Here is an 18850-nt window from a genome sequence, read left to right on the forward strand (position 1 = left end):
CTGTGGAGTTCCTAGCCTCCCAGGTCCGAATGTATGGGAGAGCAGAGCAAAGATAGCATATGACATCACTAATCATGGAATTAAACTTATAAGCAACAGCATGGAGTTTGGAAAAATTATAGCAAGGCCTCTCTCATAGGCAAATGATGGAAAGATCCGAGTGTAAGGTGCAATTTGTCATTGAAATATAGGATGGAAGTAAGGTTCAACAATCAAAGAATGCAGCAAACTTCCCAACATCAGTGAGAACCTGATCTCCCTTCGAGGCTTTAGTAAAATAGTTTGTTTGTTTCAGTCTCAGAGCAGCAATTTTGCAATGAGCTAAATTACGTTTTAAGGCATCACAAGAAAAGTATAGTAAAGCGCACTAGTAGGCCAAGTGGCAAACATGGACGTGAGACTGAAACAAATATGAACGTAGAATTGATCCATAATGTAATTAACGAATATTTCCTTTTTTCTGAGAAAGAAAAGGTAATGAACAGATGAAGGATATTAGAAATGTTACCGGGTTGCAGAATAATTCCAAAGGAAATATTTTCAGAAACCATCTTTACACTCCAGAAGTCATTCGAAGAAAGGATATGATTGATGGATCAGTAAATTGGTTGGGAACATGACAAGGGAACTTGCACATAAAGAGACTTTTTAAATCAATTCCCTTATGAGAACCCTGCTTGGAACCTACCTTACAATGACATCCACCAACTTAATCAGCTCTAGGTGTAATTAAGACTGCAACAAATATGTATCTCTTTTGTATCCTCCCATCAATAAGAAAACCAAAAATTATAACCTCTAGAAAACAGAAAGCATGTACCTACAAGTGCCCAACATACCATAATTCAAAATCCATGATTCTGGCACCCACTGCAATTGACAAACTTTTCCCTGTATTTGCTTGTTGATCACCTAACTGGCACTAAAGAGAGAAATATTCCATGTCCTCCATAAAGTTCTTTTAGACAATAGAGTGGAATCTACCAATTATTTAAAGGACAAAAGAATTAGTTTCTCTCATGGTAGCAACACTACAAAGGCATTGTATCACACCAACAACATCCAGGCAAACAGGAAGGATTATAACGGATCAAGTAAATAACATGCATTAGATTTTTAAACCGTCTGAAAGCTCAACGAGTTTCATAAAATTATCATTGGTTGATTAGTTAACTTGGTCCAAGGATTGAAATAGGTATCAATGGATCTTTATCAAGTGGTGATCTGATCAGGAAGAAGAAGGGATTTTCTTCAACCCATGCATCTTAATCACATGAAACCACCATTTTAAAAGATGGCTGCCTTGGCCACCTAAATGGCCCTGCCCAATATATTACTTCATGTCTGCTTATGAAAGACCAAACCAAGTTATACATCATTGCTGGTTGTTGCTAAATTGATACTTAACATTAACTGACTATATGCTACTTGTTATGCTATATTTTAACTACCTTTAGGTTTCTCATCATATGATTATTTTTAGTGTATTAAATTTGGCTGCCTTGACCTCTATACACCTGCCAGAGCACTAAGAAGCTGCTCAACTTCCCTTATGCTGATACAGTGTTCCATGACAATGAATGAAACTTTTCAAAACCATGAAGCAAGTCTATCTGTAAGGAAAATATTTCCACTTTACCACACCAACCAACACATGACCAATAGATTCTTCTTGATGACCATAGGATGCCATCACAATCCCAATGATGAGTTCTCCATGACGAACCTTAATAGTTAATACAGTGCCATCATATCCCTTGTATTTTCCAAACGTAATTATTATGGTTGCAATGACCAAAACTTCTCTTCATCCATCTGTTATATACAAAAATTCGTCTCAGCCATTCAACATTCATAATGAAGAATTTCTTTACTTCATTGGAAGAAGATTTCATTGTAAACATGTTTCTCTTCAATACAAGAGCCATCTCATCCAAAAAGTTGTCTTTTCCAGTCATTCCTGGCCATGTCATCTTGATTCTTATCAGAGGTTATGAATTTTGTCAGTTCCAGATATTCATATAAGTTGATCGCAGGTTCATTCCAATTTGATAGTCCAACTCCTTTGTTCTAAAACAACACAAAATTGAGCATTCCCTTTTTGGAGCCTATGTAGACCTCAACTGAACATGCCCATACAACATTGCAGGCTTGCCCCTGACTACAATATTTCCTGTCTAGCCACTAATGCACATGAAAGCGACATACGACTAGATGTTCCCAGAAGGCTTTCCTACTTATCTAGTCTGCCTTTGAATCAACTAGATCTGTCTGTCTATCTTTTCACATTACAAACAGACCTAGTAAGTAAAAATTGTGAAACTAAACCAGATGTCACTAAGTCTGATATATATTCTAGATAGAAATATAGCTAACAGATACTTCAAAATATTGGCACACAACTAAGTTTTAGATGTGGAATTCCAATAAGAAACAGTATGTACAAACTTAGGCTGCATATTGTGTTGACAGCTTGAAGAGACTCACTGGAGCAAGATAAAGTTAATTATTATGAGAATCCAAGATTCTTTCTTTGCTTTTTGTTGACTACCTCTTTCATGTGGTTGAATCCCATCAAATGTAACAAACATGAATCACAATCATAAGTTTGTACACAACATGCATAGTTGCATCTAGATGTGGCAAAGGCAAAAACATTCTTGATGGAAATGCAGCTTGTAATTAAAGAAAAAAACACATGCAAATAGAAATATGCTAACACTATAGTCATGCCAATATCATCGGAGTAAGGTAACATTGAATTTTCAGTAGTGAAGTTGAAAGGCAAGAAATAAAATGATCTCCCACCCATTTTGCATAGCAAAGACAAATGTACAGAAAATACGTCATCAGCATGCACACTAAAATTAACGTAGATTAAAACTTCTAATGAGCTTAAATGGACATTGTGAGAGAACTTCATAGCAACATGCAGTCATGAAATTTATTTACTCTGACATCGTGTTCGGTGAGTTAGATATATATAGGATCCAACAAGCCAAATATATAGAAGGCGAGTGAAGAATGATTTAATAGTTGACTATAAGGCTTTGAGCTAAAAAAGAAACAAATATTTACATCTGTGAACAATTTAGAGTCTACAGTGTCGATAAACCACTTCAAATAGTAATACATGTTTCCTGACAATTTATTAGTATCATATGAAGAGACCACAAAGAGACCATCAATATACAGATCATCTATACCACTATTCCTTATTTCACCTCATAATATGGGGAAGATATTCTGATCATCACCATCATCTTCGTCTAGGTAGTTGAATGGTGTGTCACCTTTATAACGGAAGCTCGGATTCACATAGCACTTCATCTCGTGAAAGAGATTCAGATTGTCCACCAGCTTATGGAACACATTGCATCCACAGCACTGACCCAACCCAAAAGCAAGAATTTCACACAAAGATTCGATCTTTTTGAATACAGAAGCAAAGAAAAGCAAAGACAAAGGCATAATTGGATTCCGATCCGATGATACCTGAACGAAGACGGTGCCGTCGGTGTACGCGTGGGGGTTGATGGCGCGGGTGGTACGCTGGCCGCAAACGTTACAGGTGAAGGCCACCAGCATTCGTCGACGGGGGGACTTGGTGAAGAGGGACAAGGGAAAGGTGGAGACCGTCCGATCGGGGGATTCCAGGTCGGCAGGCATAGAAGGGCCTTCCATTCCGGATCCCGTGGTCCATCCTCTCCCAGCCGCAGCGTTCAGAACCAGGCCCATCGCCGCATCCTACCAAGAACCCACGAATCAACCCAACAATCAAATGAAACAAGAATCAAACGAACAAGAGGGGCAGGGGTTGGATGCTTACCTTGGAGAGAGGGGAAATGGAGGCGTTGTTGTTAAGGAAGGGGACGAGATTGGTGCTCTCGGAGTCGGAGTGAAGATCGGCTTCATCTCCTTTATCTGGATAGAGAAGAAAAGAGAAGATTAGGATTTGGATCGATTGAAAGGGGAGGAGAAGAAGGAATCGGGAAGAGGGGGAGAGAGGGAGTACGCTTGGAGGCGATGGGGAGGAAGGAAGGGCGTTTGGAGAAGGTGCGACTGGGGGAGAAGAGAGAGATGGGAGAGGGGGAGGCGAGGATGGCTGCAGAGGCCGCGACGGACTCCATGGCGGTTGAGGCGGGGGGGGTGTACAGAAGCAAGTAAACGAGGGCTTATATTGTTTCTCCCCAAGTTGAAGTCAGGTCGGTCGTTTTTTGTGATCTCGTCAACAACAACGTAATGGCGGTAAAAAGGTCGAAACAGCCTTTGCGAGTAACTTCTATCGACCCTCGTTCGGTGGAGTAGCGCGTTTGGTTGCAAAGTTGGTAAAGTTGGCGGCTTTTACTCCCGCATAGAAATCTCTATGCTCGCGTCCCCAGATTGCATCGTAAAAAAATAAAAAGAGAGTGAGAGAGGGAATCAAAAAGAGGCCAATGCCCAGATTTCCGCCTTGAAGGGTCTTCGTTGGTTCCATCCCAAATGGTACTAACATCCTCCCTCGATCCCAGAGTCTTTGACGTGGCATTTTATCATCACCACATCAACTTTTATTTTTTATGTAAACGATATTAAAAAAAAAATTAAAATTAAAAAATATCAAATAATATAATTTTTTTTTTACGTCGTCCACATGAAAAATAGAGGATAACGTGGCGATGATAAAACGTCATTCAAAATAATGTTTTATCATTTTTGCATCAATCTGATAAATAAGTTAAAAACTAGATTATTTATATAAATAATTTTTTTATATTAATTAGGAAAAAAACTCCTCGATCCCATCTCTCTTTTCTTCCTTCGATTTTAGCGCCTCGTCTTTTTTAACGCTTTGGGATTTCTTGTTCTTGCTCATCCTCACAAGCGGATTCTCCTTGCAGAAGGTTAAAACCTAATCCCGTTGCTTTTTTTTCTTTTCTACTAATTTTTTACATTTTTTCCTCATGCAATGCCTTAGGGCCGGTATCTTCTAGGTTTTTTGGCTTTGCCCCAAGTATTCTTATCGGTTCAGTCTCGAATCTTTTAGGGTTTGAGCCCGTTATTTGTTTTAGGCTTAATTACTTTATATACCTTAGAATTTTTTGAGGTTTTTATTTTTATTCTGAACTTTGATTCGTTGCAATCATGTTCTCAAACTTTTATAATATTACAATTTCTTCACTGGTTGCTATTTTCATCTAATGGCCGTAACAGAAATGTCATGTATGTCATGTGCTATCATGTGATATGTAGTGAAAGTTGATATGGAATCCTAAACTCCTTCCCTGATTTTTCCTTCTAGTTAGAATTTCTACTTTCAATTTCATCATTTTCTTTCCACCCCTACCTCTAAAACCCCACCACCTTCTACACCACCATCGGCACCTTCGTCTATACCATCACTATCTCTAAACTCTTCGCTATGGAGGCCACCGCCACCACCGCCACCATGACCGCCTCCGTCACAATCTTTTTTATCAAGTATTGAAACTTTGAACTTTGATGTCATAAAGATCTTGGTTGTCTCTTTTTTTTATTTTTTGTTATTTACATTTGCTTGAGAAATTGTATGATTGATAGGGTTTCTGCGTTTGTAATGATTCGAATTATTGATTCGTTTGATCTATAGCTAACCATAAAGAATCTAAATTTTAAAGAAAATCAAGAAGAAGATGATGAGAACAACCCATCCTAATTCTCTGTACTTTGTTCTCTCATCTTCTTCTTCTTCTCAGATAGTTCGTGCTCCAAAAACCTACAAAGCTAACCTTCGTGAGAATGTTTCTAAGCCTAGTGATCTTGGTGAATTCAGTATGCAATGGATAGTTATAAGGCAACTCTCAAAACTTCCCTATGTAGATGAACTCTCACTCAGCAGCACCAAAGAGTAAGCTAAAGGTTGTGTGCTAGAAGTATTCAAATAAGCAATTTCGAGTTGTAGCTTTGCAATCTCCAATAACAAAATTGTTAGAAGAGTTGCATGCTTTAAGTAAGAAGAGTTGAATACTTCAAGGAAGCAACCTGAGAAATGATATTGGATTACCTATTGGTAATTATTATATATTTGTTTCTTGCAACATTCTCTCTTGTGTCACTGTTCTATTCCCTAGTTTATAATTGTTTCAAACTTTATTTGAAATGGTTGCTTTGAATAAGGTCAGCAAGTTGTTTGATAAGCTTAAGTAGGTTATGGCTGGAAAAACTCTGAAACCGAAGTCCTGTCCCAATCTACAAATTAGAGAATTTATGGCTTATAGATGGCCTATTTACTCTCCAATGCTCTATAACTCTGCTCACCCCATGAAAGATATCAATGGAAGTATTGTGCCTAAATATACTGTTGTGTGTCCCCACCTCCTTGTGTCCGGCTACATGAAGAATTGAAGTCATTGCTTCTGTTTAGATTTACAAGTTTCCACTATATTTTCTACTATTTTTTCTACTATAGAATCTATAACGCAGGAACTCTGAATCCTTGTACATATCTTTTCTTTCTCTATATTTTCAACAAATATTGGCTGCCTCTTATTAGCCTCCTTTTCCTTCAAAAGAAATATATATATATATATTTGTTTTTTTGTTTCCAGAGATGGATCAGTCAGGAAAAGAAGGTACTGAAATTAAATCATCCGAGTGATGAGCAGAGCAATTTGTTTTGTCTATTTTGTCCATACTCTTCACTCTAAAGTATGGTATTTGGAGACAACATTTTACATTCAAACAAGGATTCGGCCTTTACTATGAACACAATTAGGAAGGCTACAAATCCAAATCCATCTAGATGGAAATATACTTGTTGCTTTCAATTATGGTGGGGTGACAGAGGAGATCTTGATGGTTGTGGTGGCAGCCATGACGGAGGGTTTAGAGATGGTAATGGTATACGCAGAGGTATTAATGGTAGTGTAGGTGATTTCAGAGGAGATCATCGTAGAGGAAAAATGATAAAATGAAAAGTAGAAACTATAGCTAGAAGGAAGAAACGGGAAAGAAGAAGTTTAGAGTTTTCAGCTAATTATATGCCACTTCAATTTCCACTGTATCACATGATAGCACGTGACATTTCCGTCATGGTCGTCAGATGGAAGTAGCAGTTAGGGGAAAACTTGCAACATTATAAAAGTTTGAGGACCTAATTGCAACGAACTGAAGTTCAGAATATAAATGAAAAGTTCTAAAAAGTTGAAGATTTTAAAGTAATTAAGTCTGTGTTTTAATATGGTGGTTATCATAACTCAATTTCAGCTGGATGATGTTTTGCTCTGGAAGATTTAGCTTGTCTTGACTGTTGTTTTCATTCATGTGATTGTCCATTTCTAGATCTTTGTAGTAATCTTGATTGATGGAGAAGGGGTATCAAATTGGTGCGATTGATGTTGGTTTGAGAAAATGCAGGTGCGTCTCCATTCTGGAATATGCTTACATTGGATCTACTTTCCGTTTGCTAACTTGGAGAAATAGATATCAAAGGATGGCGAAGGAATTAATTTCATATTAGTTACAGGTCTAAAACACAGAATTCCCAAATTGGCCCAGCCAGGTCAAGGGAAGAGGAATTTCAGGTCCTTCAGCTGCTAGGCTGTGATTGTCCTCCTCATGTTCATAACACTGCATTGTTTAAATGGTATTAATGCTGTTGCCATGCTGGTCTTGGACTTCCTTTCTTCTTTTTGGCATGGGTGGGTGGGGGAGGTGCTGAATTGCCTATAGTTAATGAAGCAGCATGGCAACAGCGTTAATACCAAAAGATTTAGTTGAATATATATATATATATATTCTAACCATATTGATTTGGTAACTTTGGTTCATCTTGGAATGCATCCTTTGATTCTTTGGTATTTATTGGCACAAAATTATGCATTAAGATTTAAGACATTTTTTTTATCACATCATTTGTCTTATCTAGTGTTACATGGATACAAATTTGAGAATCAGATCGGATGTGTAACCAAGTGTTTGACTTGGCAAGAGGAGAAAAGGGAGACAGATGGATACATAGGATAAATTCTAATTTTAACTAATTTATATATTTACACCTTTAATATTATTTGTTTGAACATTAAAAATAAATGATAAGAGATTGTTTGTTAAGTTCTTTTAATATACACGTTTCTCATTCAAACTTTCCAATTAACTTAAAAATATAGTAAAAATAATATTTTGCAGAGTTATTTCAATACCTATATCCATGGTCAGTCACTACGGAGCTCGAATACTCAATCTAACATGAACATGAAAGGTCAAAATTTATTGTTGGAAGAATTCAACTCTTCACCGATCTTAGAAAGCAGCAACCATGGATTTTCAGGAGTATCCAAATATCTGATATATGTCGAACGTGTATCCAAATTGGACTTTTGGTGTTGGATCCGAGTGTGTAGGTAATTCTTGGCTTAATGCCTAGGACCTGCCTATTGCCTATTGCCACAATGCTTATATTGTTCACCTGCAAATTATTGCTGAAAGTCCAAAGATCAAAGGAGGTGTTCTTGAGTTAATTCATTTAAATTATTGTTTAGTTGGCAAAAGTCTGTCAGGTAGTTATACGATATGATCAATGTGTAGCCTTCTTTTTTGTAATTGCTATGATCTAACATGTGAACCAGGATAGGGTTGGATTGTGGTTTTGATAGGTTAAGAATAGGAGAAATCCTCAAACTTCATAAGCTCATAACTCCAATGTTACCTGGACTCTCGCATCAGCTCCAAAAATCCATGTCAGATACGTATTCTAGTCAGATACATATCACACACTTGAATATTTATGAGGCACTACGGTTGCCACTTAAAAATTGGACAACTTTTCCAATGACCCTCCATGTTTATGTTAGAAGCAAGTAGTCATTCTTTTTAGTGATTGCCCAAGGATGGCACTGAAATAATTTTGCAAAATGTCATTTTTTTTTTCTTATATCCTTGAGTTAATTGAAAAGTTTGAACGAGAAACATTATATTGAAGGAATTTAACAATTTTTTTTTATTTGCATTAATATTTAAGCAAATTATAAAAATATATAATTTACTTAGAGTTATAATTTAACCTACATATCTTCATGTCCCCTTTTTCGGCCTTTTGCCCAATCAAATACTTGGAAACATGTCCGAATCCGATTCTCATATCTATGTCCATGCAACTCGCATGAGGCTTTGCTATGGCACAATATCAACATCTATATATATATATATATATATATATATATAAAAGAAACATGTTTCAAATTGTTTGACAATGGTTTTCTTTTTTCCCCAATTTCCTTTAGCTTCTTAGCTGACACGATGTGGAGTGGAGTAAATAACTTGTACTAGGTTGATAGTTGATACATATCTCTATATGAGATATTGTATGCCAAAATGTCTGTTTTCTATGGACAGTGTTAGCCTTGGTTGACATATTAAATAATAAATACAGGTTAGTGACAACATTATTGGTAGACTAGATCTGTGGTCCATTGGTTAGTTTGATTTGGCAGCATGTTGAGCAGGATGTTTCTTCCTCATCGATCTTTCTTAATACTTAATAGGCCTATTGATGCTTGTGCCTTCTGTTCAGGCTTGATCACCTTAAACTGGATGCCGACTGCCATAAAACGGATGCTTATTTGCATGTAGGCCGTGTGTGTGTTCTTCTTTCTGATGGTTTACTTTATTTATAAATCTTTTGAGTGTTTGTAGGTATTCACATTCACCATCTCCTTATAAGGGTTGTTCTAGATCAAGATCCTGATCTAGGGGCAGGGTCCTAGTCGCCCCTTCCCAAATCTCAGACACAAGCATGAACTGGAAGTCATAGCAGGTCTTCATGCATGCAGATTTTTCGGTCATCGGATTTAAGATGTTTAGTATGTGAATCATTTACACTATTATATTTGTCCAACAAAAACGAATGTCTTGTGTTAAAATATATTGCATGCTGTGGCAGGAATGATGCAAGAAATCCTGGAAATACTCTTTATGCAACGGGCCTTTCTTCTAGGGCTACAAAAAGGGACCTCGAGGACCCCTTCTCCAGGGAGGGAAAGATTGGTTTGTGCCAATTACTTTGTTTTCCTAATTGTGGTGGACCGGTAGTGTTAACGTCTATCATTTTCTTAGGTGGTTGGATGTCATTTAATTATTTAATTGTTGAACACCATACGCATCTCTTGAGGGTTTACATTCGTGACCATAGATGCAAATTTGGGACATAATATGGTCATGCTATTGATCAAGATATGTTGAATCGGTACTGTCGGCCGTTTCGATCGGCCGGTGGTACGGTTCGGTATGGTTTCATATCGTACGAAACCGACGACCTGAACCGGAAGAAAAAAAGAGAGAAATAGAGAGAGAGAGAAAGAGGAAGCAAAAAAAAAGAGGGAGGAGAAGGAGCTGGCGGGGCCGTCGGATGGCCTCCGACTGACCGTCGTGGCCGTCGGAGGGCGCAGTCCACACGTGCGGTGCCGCAGGCGCGAAACAGGGGCATCGCCCCTGTTTCGCAAATTTTTTTAAAAAATATGATTTTAAGTGAAGTCGGCAAACGATTTGACGACTTCACGATTTTTATTTTTTTTAAAAAAAATTCTTAAGTCAGCAACCCAGTTGCCGACTTCATAAGTTTAAAATAAAAAAAAAAGAAAAAATCGAAACAGATGCCGTCTGTTTCGAAAAAGAAGAAGGGGCGGAGCCGCGGACAGCTCTGCCCGCTCGACCGCCCTCAGGCCGTCGGCGTCGGCTCGTCAGCCACCGGGAGCCTCGCAACAGAGGCATTGTCCGTTCGATAGATTCTCCGCCCCCCCTCCGAGCGCTCTCTCTCTTTTTTTTACTCTCTTGAAAGTCCTATCGGGCGATATGGGGCTCGGAAGCCCTCCGACGGTCGCAGTCGGCCACCGCCGGCCTCCGATGGCTCCCACCTCCTTCCCTCCCCTCCCCTCTTTCTCTCTTTCTCACTTTTCATTTTTTTTTTCTTTAGTACCACCGGTGTACCGATTTTATCGGCCGAATCGTGTCGGTTTTCTGCCGGTTCGATACGAGATGGGGTGTATCGGCCGGTTCGGCACAGTATGGTAAACCTTGCTATTGATAGTTGTAGCCCACTATAACACAAAGCCAACAATCATTATCTTAAATAAAATAAAAAATTTAAATCCTTCCTCCATTAAATAATTAAATAAATGATGTTTCAAAATGATAAAATTCAAATTTAAATGCTAAAATTCATAATCTCAAAATTCTAAAAATCATCAACTACAAATTTATGGTCAATTAAAAAACTAAAATTCCGCTACAAGGTCACCAAGCTCGTTAACACAAACTCTAAGTCTGAACTATTCTTCATCTCTAGGAACCCTATTCCTCCAAAAAAATAAATTAAAAAAGATACGAGCTATCCAGCTCAGTAAATAAATCTTACATTATCTCACTGATCAAGCATAAGTTTACAAAAATCAATGCAGCATTCAAAGAAAATAAATACCATTGTAAAATAAAATATTTAATAATAACTTCATCATTAGTCATAAACCAATCACACTCTAGCATATGCATCAATCATGCTAATTTCATAAAAATGGTTCCAAGATATGTTGGCAAGAATCAAGATGATCAGCTCATCCATTGCAACATCTTAATCAATGGCCAGCCTAATAGTTTTCCATGCATCACCCCAACTTAGCAAAATTTCCGGCTAAACAACCTCAGCAAAACTTTCAACTCTTACAAGAACTACTCAACAAGCATCACCATCTCTCTAGTCGGGCATATATGGTATGGTGCACATAGTATTCATCTATCAACTCTGCCAGTCATGTCTTGATTTTAGTGTTTGTTGTAGTCATTGGTGTTTTTTAAGTATAATGCATAGGTTATAATACTATCAATACTTCTGCTATATGATTTTCGTTGTGGTTGACCATCTTTTCGCAATTACAGGGCCATCTTCAGCTTGGGGAACCTGTAAAAGTGTCAAGGCATTTCTTGCTTCATTTTTGGTCGAGGGGATGCCCATGAACACCTACATCTGGAAAATACTTTGGTATGAAAAGTTCTTGAGACACCAGTGAGTTTTTACGCCCAGCTTAAAATTTATGATCCTTGCTAGAACCTTAGCGTTCTTCCCCTTAAAACTTGTCATCTATTTTTGTGTTGTTACTTTTTCCACTTCGCCCATCTTTGTCCCCTGTCTCTATTTGACAGGCTATTGACATAATCGTGGAACATATCATGGAGGCTATGTTCATGATGATTGAGATGGTGATTATCTGAGGTCCCGCTCACCTTATTGGGGTGGCCATGATTATTCTTGTAAATCACCTAACAGTCATAGGTCAAGAAGAGATCAAGAGAACAAATCAAGGTCCCTACCTTACTCTCCATATGGAAACCCAGATGGAGGCTATGGGCATGATGCAAATCGGTACACCGGGTAATTTTGGTCCTACGTCCTGTCTTAGATCCAGGATATTGAGTGGCGTGGATATGGTGAGTGGGCGCTTGCAGTTTATTTTCTCCTTTTTTCCTTAATCTGGATTGAGTTTAGTTTTTAAGGTTTTGTGTTGTCCACGGGTATATTCTGCTGTTATCACCATCTGTAGTTTTTCTTGCTGTGTTCCAAAATGCTAGACTATTTTCTGACAGATAAAAAGAAGAGGTTAACTTTCTGAAGAATGGAAAAATTGTTTAGAGACGCGAGTATATCTTCTGAATGATATTGTTTCTATCTTTAAGCTGGCATATCAGTCTCCTGCTTATAATGTTGAATGATGGCAGGCCAAAATAAAGTTTTTGTTGATAGGAGAATGTGTTCAGGAGACAAAATTAGATTCTTTCTTACATATAACTATGTTCTGCTACCATCTTGTTGCGGCCAATCGCCTCGTCGCCCGATCGCCGGGAAGCATGCACCTGCAAAAGGAAGTCCGCACTGACCGGAGGCGGCTCCGGCGGGGACCCTCCGACGGTCAAGTCAGAGAGGTGACTGGGCAACAGTGAAATGCAGACAGAGAGCTCTGAGAGGGAGAGAGAGAGGGGCGAGCCTGCGTATGTGGGAGAGACGGGCGGATCGACCTTTTGCACTGTTGCCTTCCCCGGTATATATAGTGGAGCGCGGTATGGCACCGTCATTAATGGCGCGGACAAGTGAGGAACTGTCAACTCACTGTAGGCTGTCAGAGCCGCCGTGAAAACATCATGCCGCCGTGTAGCCGTCTAATCACCAGGGTTGACCCGGCTCTCGGCGGGACAATACCCTAGGTAACTGTGCCGCATGTCCGTGTCAGAGCTGACAACGTCTGGCGGCCGTACGGCGGTTGGTGGAGTCGGCCGACCCGAGGTCGGTGGCCAACAGAGTGGCGTCGGGCTCCTCCGTCGGTCGGCGAGCTTCAAGTGGGTCAGCGACCGGACCTCTGGGTTCAGTCGGTCGGGAATAGACCGTGGGATGGCCGTGGTTAGCCGCTGATGGCGTCCGTTGGCCTACCGCCCGACTTACGATCGACCAGTCGGAGTCGTTCGTCGGGCCATCGGTTAGTCGGTCGGGCCGCTAGCCGATCGGGCCCTCCGATGGTCGGTCGGTCGGTCGGTCGGTCCCTCCGATAGTCGGTCGGTCGATCGGTCCCTCCGATAGTCGGTCGGTCGATCGGTCCCTCCGATAGTCGGTCGGTCGGTCGGTATCCCCCAACAGTTGCCCCCCTCCACTCCTAAGTCGGGTGGGAAGCTGGCCGGTGCCTTCATTCGGGTAGCAGGACCGGACGACTGGGAGTGGATTTGTCGCATGCGCAGATCCGACCGTACCGCCGGCTGATCCGTTGTCTGACACCTCACGAACCCCGAGAGATCCGAACGTCTGGTTGATGCCAGAAGTCGCGCCGGCGTTCAGTGCCGGACGCCGCGTCTTGTCGTCGCCAGCCGTCACGTCGGTGTCAGAAGATCGGGTGCCGGACGATACGGCATCAGTCGATCGGATTATTCGGCGCCGATCGTGGGTGAGGCGTCCCATCGGGAACGCGGACCGGCGCGGGCGGCCGACTGCGGAGCCAACCCCCGCGCGCCGTGTGTCAAGGTGGTTGGCCGGCGCCCGCTCCGGCATTTAATGCGGGCGGTGCGGGCGCCCCGGGGCGAAGCGCGCCGAATCCTTAGCCAATCCGCGGGCGCCACGCGTCGCGCATCCGGAGGACCTTGGTCGGCGCGGGAGCATCTCGGCCGTCGGTCGGCCCTATATATATAGGACCTCCCGGACCCTGACCCACATTTGCCATTTGCTGGGGAAACTCTGTCCGGGCGATTTCTCGGTCGTCGCGGGCAGAGCTCTTCTCTACCTCCGGAGGGTCCATCGGGTTCGTGGTCCTCCTTCCCCTTCTTGCTTTCTTCTCTTCTTTCGGTTCCTGCACAATGACCAGGAAACCGACTCAGGGAGCTCGGTCGGGAAACCCGACCGACGACACCCGATCGGCTCCGGAAGATGAGGCCTCCTCGCTTTCGGGGCCGAACGTCGATCAGCTTCGGGAGCATTATCGCATCCCGGAGCAGTTTCGGCTCTATGCTCCAGGGGCCGGCGGTCGGGTCAACCACCCTCCGCCCGGCGACCTGGCGCTGTACGTTGAGGACCTTCGTGCGGGTCTTCGACTTCCGATTCCGGAGTTCGTCCGGAATCTGCTTGATTACTACGGACTCTGTCCGGCGCAACTGGCGCCGAACTCTGTTCGGCTAATCATTTCTTTCGCGCTGTTGTGTCAGCTCTTGCCGACCAACCCTCGCGTTTCCCTCTTCCGGGCCTTCTTTGTGCTCCGACCCCACCCTAAAGCCCGAGGGTGGTGGCTCTTCAATCCCCGGAAGGGTCTTGCCTTCATAACCGGTCTTCCATCGTCCATTCATGGATGGAAGAACCAGTTTTTCTTTGTTTCCTCTTCCTCCTCTTGGGGCTTTCCTTCTCGCTGGGGTGCACCCCGAACTGAGGCCAACGACAACAGTCGGGTCGACGTGGACCACCGGGAGGACTTCCACCGACTCAAAGATATGTCGGTCCCGAAGCAGAGGGAGCTTGTTACCGAGCAAGCTCTCTATGATGCTGGCCTGAGTCTGGTCCCCCGAATAGGTATCGTCCGATTCCCCAGCTTTTTCTTTTTATTCGGCTTTAGGGTAGTTCTGGTCCGGCCTCTGACATTGGTAGGTTTTGCAGGGACACCGCCAAGGATGAGGCCGACCGACGCCGAAATTCGTCATTTTGCCGCCGCGAGGAAGAGGCAAGCGTCGGGCGCTGGCCCTTCGCGCCCTTCCAAGAGATCAGCGCCAGTCCCGCCGACCGTGGAAGCGTCGGCGACCGAGGGGTCGGAGCCAATCATAGCCCTCGCGGCTCCGACCGTCCGAGTGGAGGAGAGGCGAGTCGGGGAGAGGCCGGCCGAGGAAGTGGCCGAAGGAGTGTCGGCGGTTTCGCCGCCGCGGGCGGAGCCGGACGTCGTTCGGGAAGCCGAACATCGTCCGGAGGCGTCCGCCGGCGCAACGGGGGGCGCCGGGTCAAACTCCAGCGTCCCATCGCTGCCAGCCCCGTCGGTCGGGGCAGCTGATCGGGGGAAAGCCCCGATGGAGCCCTCGGAGGAGGAGAGATCAATGCCCCCTAGCGCATACTACCCCGAGGGTGCATCGGCCTTGGCCGATCACAACCTTGCGAGGAGGTTGTGCCAGGGGATCCTCCTCCCTACCGACGTTCAGTCGTTGCGGTCTCGGCAGGTGACCGAGATGCTGTCGCGGTTCTACCCGTCGATGGTGGAGGTAAGCTTCGCGTCACCTTTTACCTTAGAAGAATTTTCGTTTGCCACATAATTCTGACAAGGCTTCTTTCTGTCGGCAGTTGATCTTCACCATGTCCGAGCTGGAGGCCGGATACCGAAGATTCGGCGACGTTAGGGCAGCCTTCAAGGAAAGGTCGGCAGCGGCCGAGGCCGAGAGAGGGAGACTAGTCGACCAACTGCAGGAGTCGGTCGATCGGGAGGCCAAGTTGACGGACGAGGTCTCCCGGCTCATGGCCGAACTAAAGTCGGCCAAGAAGGAGGCCAAGCACAAAGGTCGGGTAGTGCGTCGTCTTCGACGCGAACGGGACAGTGCCACCTCCGAACTCCAAGGGGAACGCGAGCAACTTCGGGTCAGCCTGGGGAAGCTCGCGGAAACCGAAGAGGACTTGTCCATCGCCCAAATCGACGCCGAAATTGCCAGGGCCGAGGCGGAGTTGGCGAAGGAGGAGCTGGCCCACACTGAGGACGAGGCACGGTCGGCGAGGGAGTCGGCCGATCGTGCGGTTGAGGACTTCCGGGCCTCCGACCGGTACAAGGAGGAGATGCTTGAATCGGGCTTCGCCTCCTACCGGGTCGGGTTCGAGGATGGTCGGGATGCCGTCCATGCCTTGTACCCGGAGGTGGACGTCAGCCGAGTCGTCCCGCTGTTCGCCGAGGAAGAAGCCGAAGAAGAAGGAACGGAAGAAATGGCCGACCATCCGTCGGGAGGCGCCGTCGTGGTGGAGGAAGCCGTCCCGGAGCCGGCGGAAGTTCCTTTATCGACCGAAGCTCATCTCTCGACAGCCGATCAATCGTTGCTTATGGCCGAGACGCCGATCATCCCTGATCCTCCGTCGGTCGAAGAGATCGATCAGGACGGGTGATCGGCGCCGCCGACCATCTTTATTTTGTCTTTTTTGAAAACACATGTAATCGGGCTTCGGCCCGACTTTGTAATGTTTTTTTTTTTTTTTTTTTTTTTTTTTTTTTTTTTTTTTTGATCAATGAGTAAAATTGTCTTCTCTTTTGCTTCTTGTTTGCAATGTTTCTTATCGCTGTAATGTCGAACTCTAGTCGCCAACTTAGAGAAGTCGCCAACTCGGGCAAGTCGGTAGGACTTGACCGGCTTGCATAGCTCCGAAGTAGCTTGTGTCCCGACTTTAGGTCGGTTTCCGAAAATTGTAGTCGCCGTTCGGGCGTATCTGTCAAGTAGGGAGCCGACCGAACTTAGTGAAGGTTCGGAAGCCGGACCTCCGTAGATGCACTTAGCCGGTCATCATCCGGCGCAGTGTCGGGGGCATGATAGTAAGTCGGGTTTCGCGTCTTTTGACAGACGGTGGCAAGCCGAGTGTCGTTCAGCCGGCCGTAGGTCGGTCGGCGAGTAGTGGGTGCGACTAAGGTCGCGTCATGTGATAGACGGTGGTAAGCCGAATATCCCTCGACCGGCCGTAGCCTGGTCGGAATGTTGCGGCTACAGCCGCGTGGGCTTTTAGCCTTTCTTCGGTCGGGGCCCGATCGATCAGTCGGCCGACGGATATGCCCGAAAATTCGACCGTAGAAGGAGTACAAACTCCCGTCATCGTAGATGCATCGGTCCGTGTAAGGGGCCGAAGTGTCGTCGGTGCCAGGTCCGCGTCGATGCGTCGGGGCTGAGCGCCGACCAGTAGTCGAAAGGTTAGAACTCCGATTTTTCAAACCGAACTTGTATTCCAACGATTGAATTACAGAATTCACTGGTAATACAGCTTCAAGTTGTCGGCGTTCCAAGTCCGGGGAATGGGCTTCCCCTCAAGGGTCTCCAGCCGGTAAGCCCTCGGCCCGAAGGTGTCAGTAACTTTGTAGGGTCCTTCCCAGTTGGGAGCCAACTTCCCTTGGTCCAAGGGCTTCGACACCTCCGCCTTCCTCAAGACTAGGTCGCCAGGTTTAAAGAGCTTTAGTCTGACCTTGGCATTGTAGTACCGGGCAACCCTCTGTCGGTAGGAGGCCATTCGAATTTGAGCCTCATCTCGCAGTTCGGGGAGAAGATCTAGGTCGGCTCTCCGGCTTTCGGAGTTGTCCGGCTCGCGGTACTGCTCGACCCTTGAAGATGGCAGGCCGATCTCGAGCGGGATCACGGCTTCTGTCCCGTAGGCCAAACTGAACGGCGACTCTCCGGTTGGGACGCGGGGGGTCGTTCGGTAAGCCCACAGGACGGAGCCCAGCTCGTCGACCCAGAGGCCCTTGGCTTCGTTCAGTCGGGTCTTGAGTCCATGGAGCAAGGTTCGGTTCGTCACCTCAACCTCACCATTGGACTGTGGGTGCCCGACTGAAGTTAGTCGATGACGGATGTGGAACCTGGCGCAGAAGTCCTTGAAGTCTTGGTTGTCGAATTGCCGTCCGTTGTCGGTGATGATGGTGTGCGGCAATCCGAACCTGAAGATGATGGACTTTTGGACGAAGTCCTCCATCTTCCGCTCGGTGATCTGCGCCAAGGGCTCGGCCTCGACCCACTTCGTGAAGTAGTCGATGGCGACAACGATGAACTTCCTTTGGCCCGACGCCGGTGGGAAAGGGCCGAGAATGTCGACTCCCCACTGAGCGAAGGGCCATGGAGCGATAATGGGAGCGATTTGGCTGGCCGGTTGGTGCTGAATATTGGCATACTTCTGGCATGGCTCGCACCTTCGGACCAACCCTGCCGCATCCTTCCTCATGGTCGGCCAGTAGTAGCCCTGTCGCAAGACCTTGAAGGCTAAGGACTTGCCCCCCAAGTGATTCCCACAAATTCCTTCGTGAACCTCTCGGAGAGCGTAGTCAGCGTCGGTCGGTCCCAAGCATCTGAGCAGAGGGAGGGAGAACGACCTCTTGTAGAGTCGGCCGTCCATGATCACATATTGTGACGCCGACCATCGAAGTCGCCTGGCCTCCGCGGGATCTTCGGGACTGGTCCCGTCGGACAGGTACCGGACGATCGGGTCCATCCAACTTGGTTCAGACGTTAGCTGCTGCACTTCTTCGGTCCGATCGATGCTCGGTTGTTGAAGGTTTTCGACAAACGTCCGACCCAAAGAATCGTAGGCCGACGTTGCCAACCTAGAGAGAGCGTCGGCACGGGCGTTCTCCGTCCTGGGGACGTGGGAGATCTCGAAATGCAC

General features: G+C 45.0%; 1 protein-coding gene and 1 long non-coding RNA gene across 2 annotated transcripts; one reads left to right on the forward strand and one right to left on the reverse strand.

Annotated features, from left to right (window-relative positions):
* Positions 1–3018: 3018 nt before the first annotated feature.
* LOC105059672 (uncharacterized) lies at positions 3019–4175 on the reverse strand. Its single transcript, XM_010943059.4, has 4 exons — positions 4016–4175; positions 3830–3924; positions 3496–3747; positions 3019–3387 (listed from the first exon to the last, which is right to left on the reverse strand). The coding sequence occupies exons 1-4, from the start codon at positions 4128–4130 to the stop codon at positions 3226–3228; spliced, it is 624 nt and encodes a 207-aa protein (XP_010941361.1). The 5' UTR covers positions 4131–4175; the 3' UTR covers positions 3019–3225.
* Positions 4176–9332: 5157 nt separating this feature from the next.
* LOC140854354 (uncharacterized) lies at positions 9333–12697 on the forward strand. The gene is made up of 4 exons (XR_012137566.1): positions 9333–9818; positions 9899–10002; positions 11887–12013; positions 12151–12697. It is a non-coding gene; the product is annotated as an uncharacterized lncRNA (long non-coding RNA).
* The last annotated feature ends 6153 nt before the right edge of the window (positions 12698–18850 follow it).

This window comes from Elaeis guineensis, chromosome 16 (assembly GCF_000442705.2).
Source record: "Elaeis guineensis isolate ETL-2024a chromosome 16, EG11, whole genome shotgun sequence".
Classification (NCBI taxonomy): domain Eukaryota; kingdom Viridiplantae; phylum Streptophyta; class Magnoliopsida; order Arecales; family Arecaceae; genus Elaeis; species Elaeis guineensis.

Coding starts and splice junctions, on each gene's coding strand:
- LOC105059672 (XM_010943059.4), bottom strand. CDS start 4,130: ATGGAGTCCGTCGCGGCCTCTGCAGCCATCCTCGCCTCCCCCTCTCCC. Junction 3,925..4,015: donor CCTCCCCATCGCCTCCAAGC/GTACTCCCTCTC, acceptor TTCTCTATCCAG/ATAAAGGAGATGAAGCCGAT. Junction 3,748..3,829: donor CCATTTCCCCTCTCTCCAAG/GTAAGCATCCAA, acceptor GGTTCTTGGTAG/GATGCGGCGATGGGCCTGGT.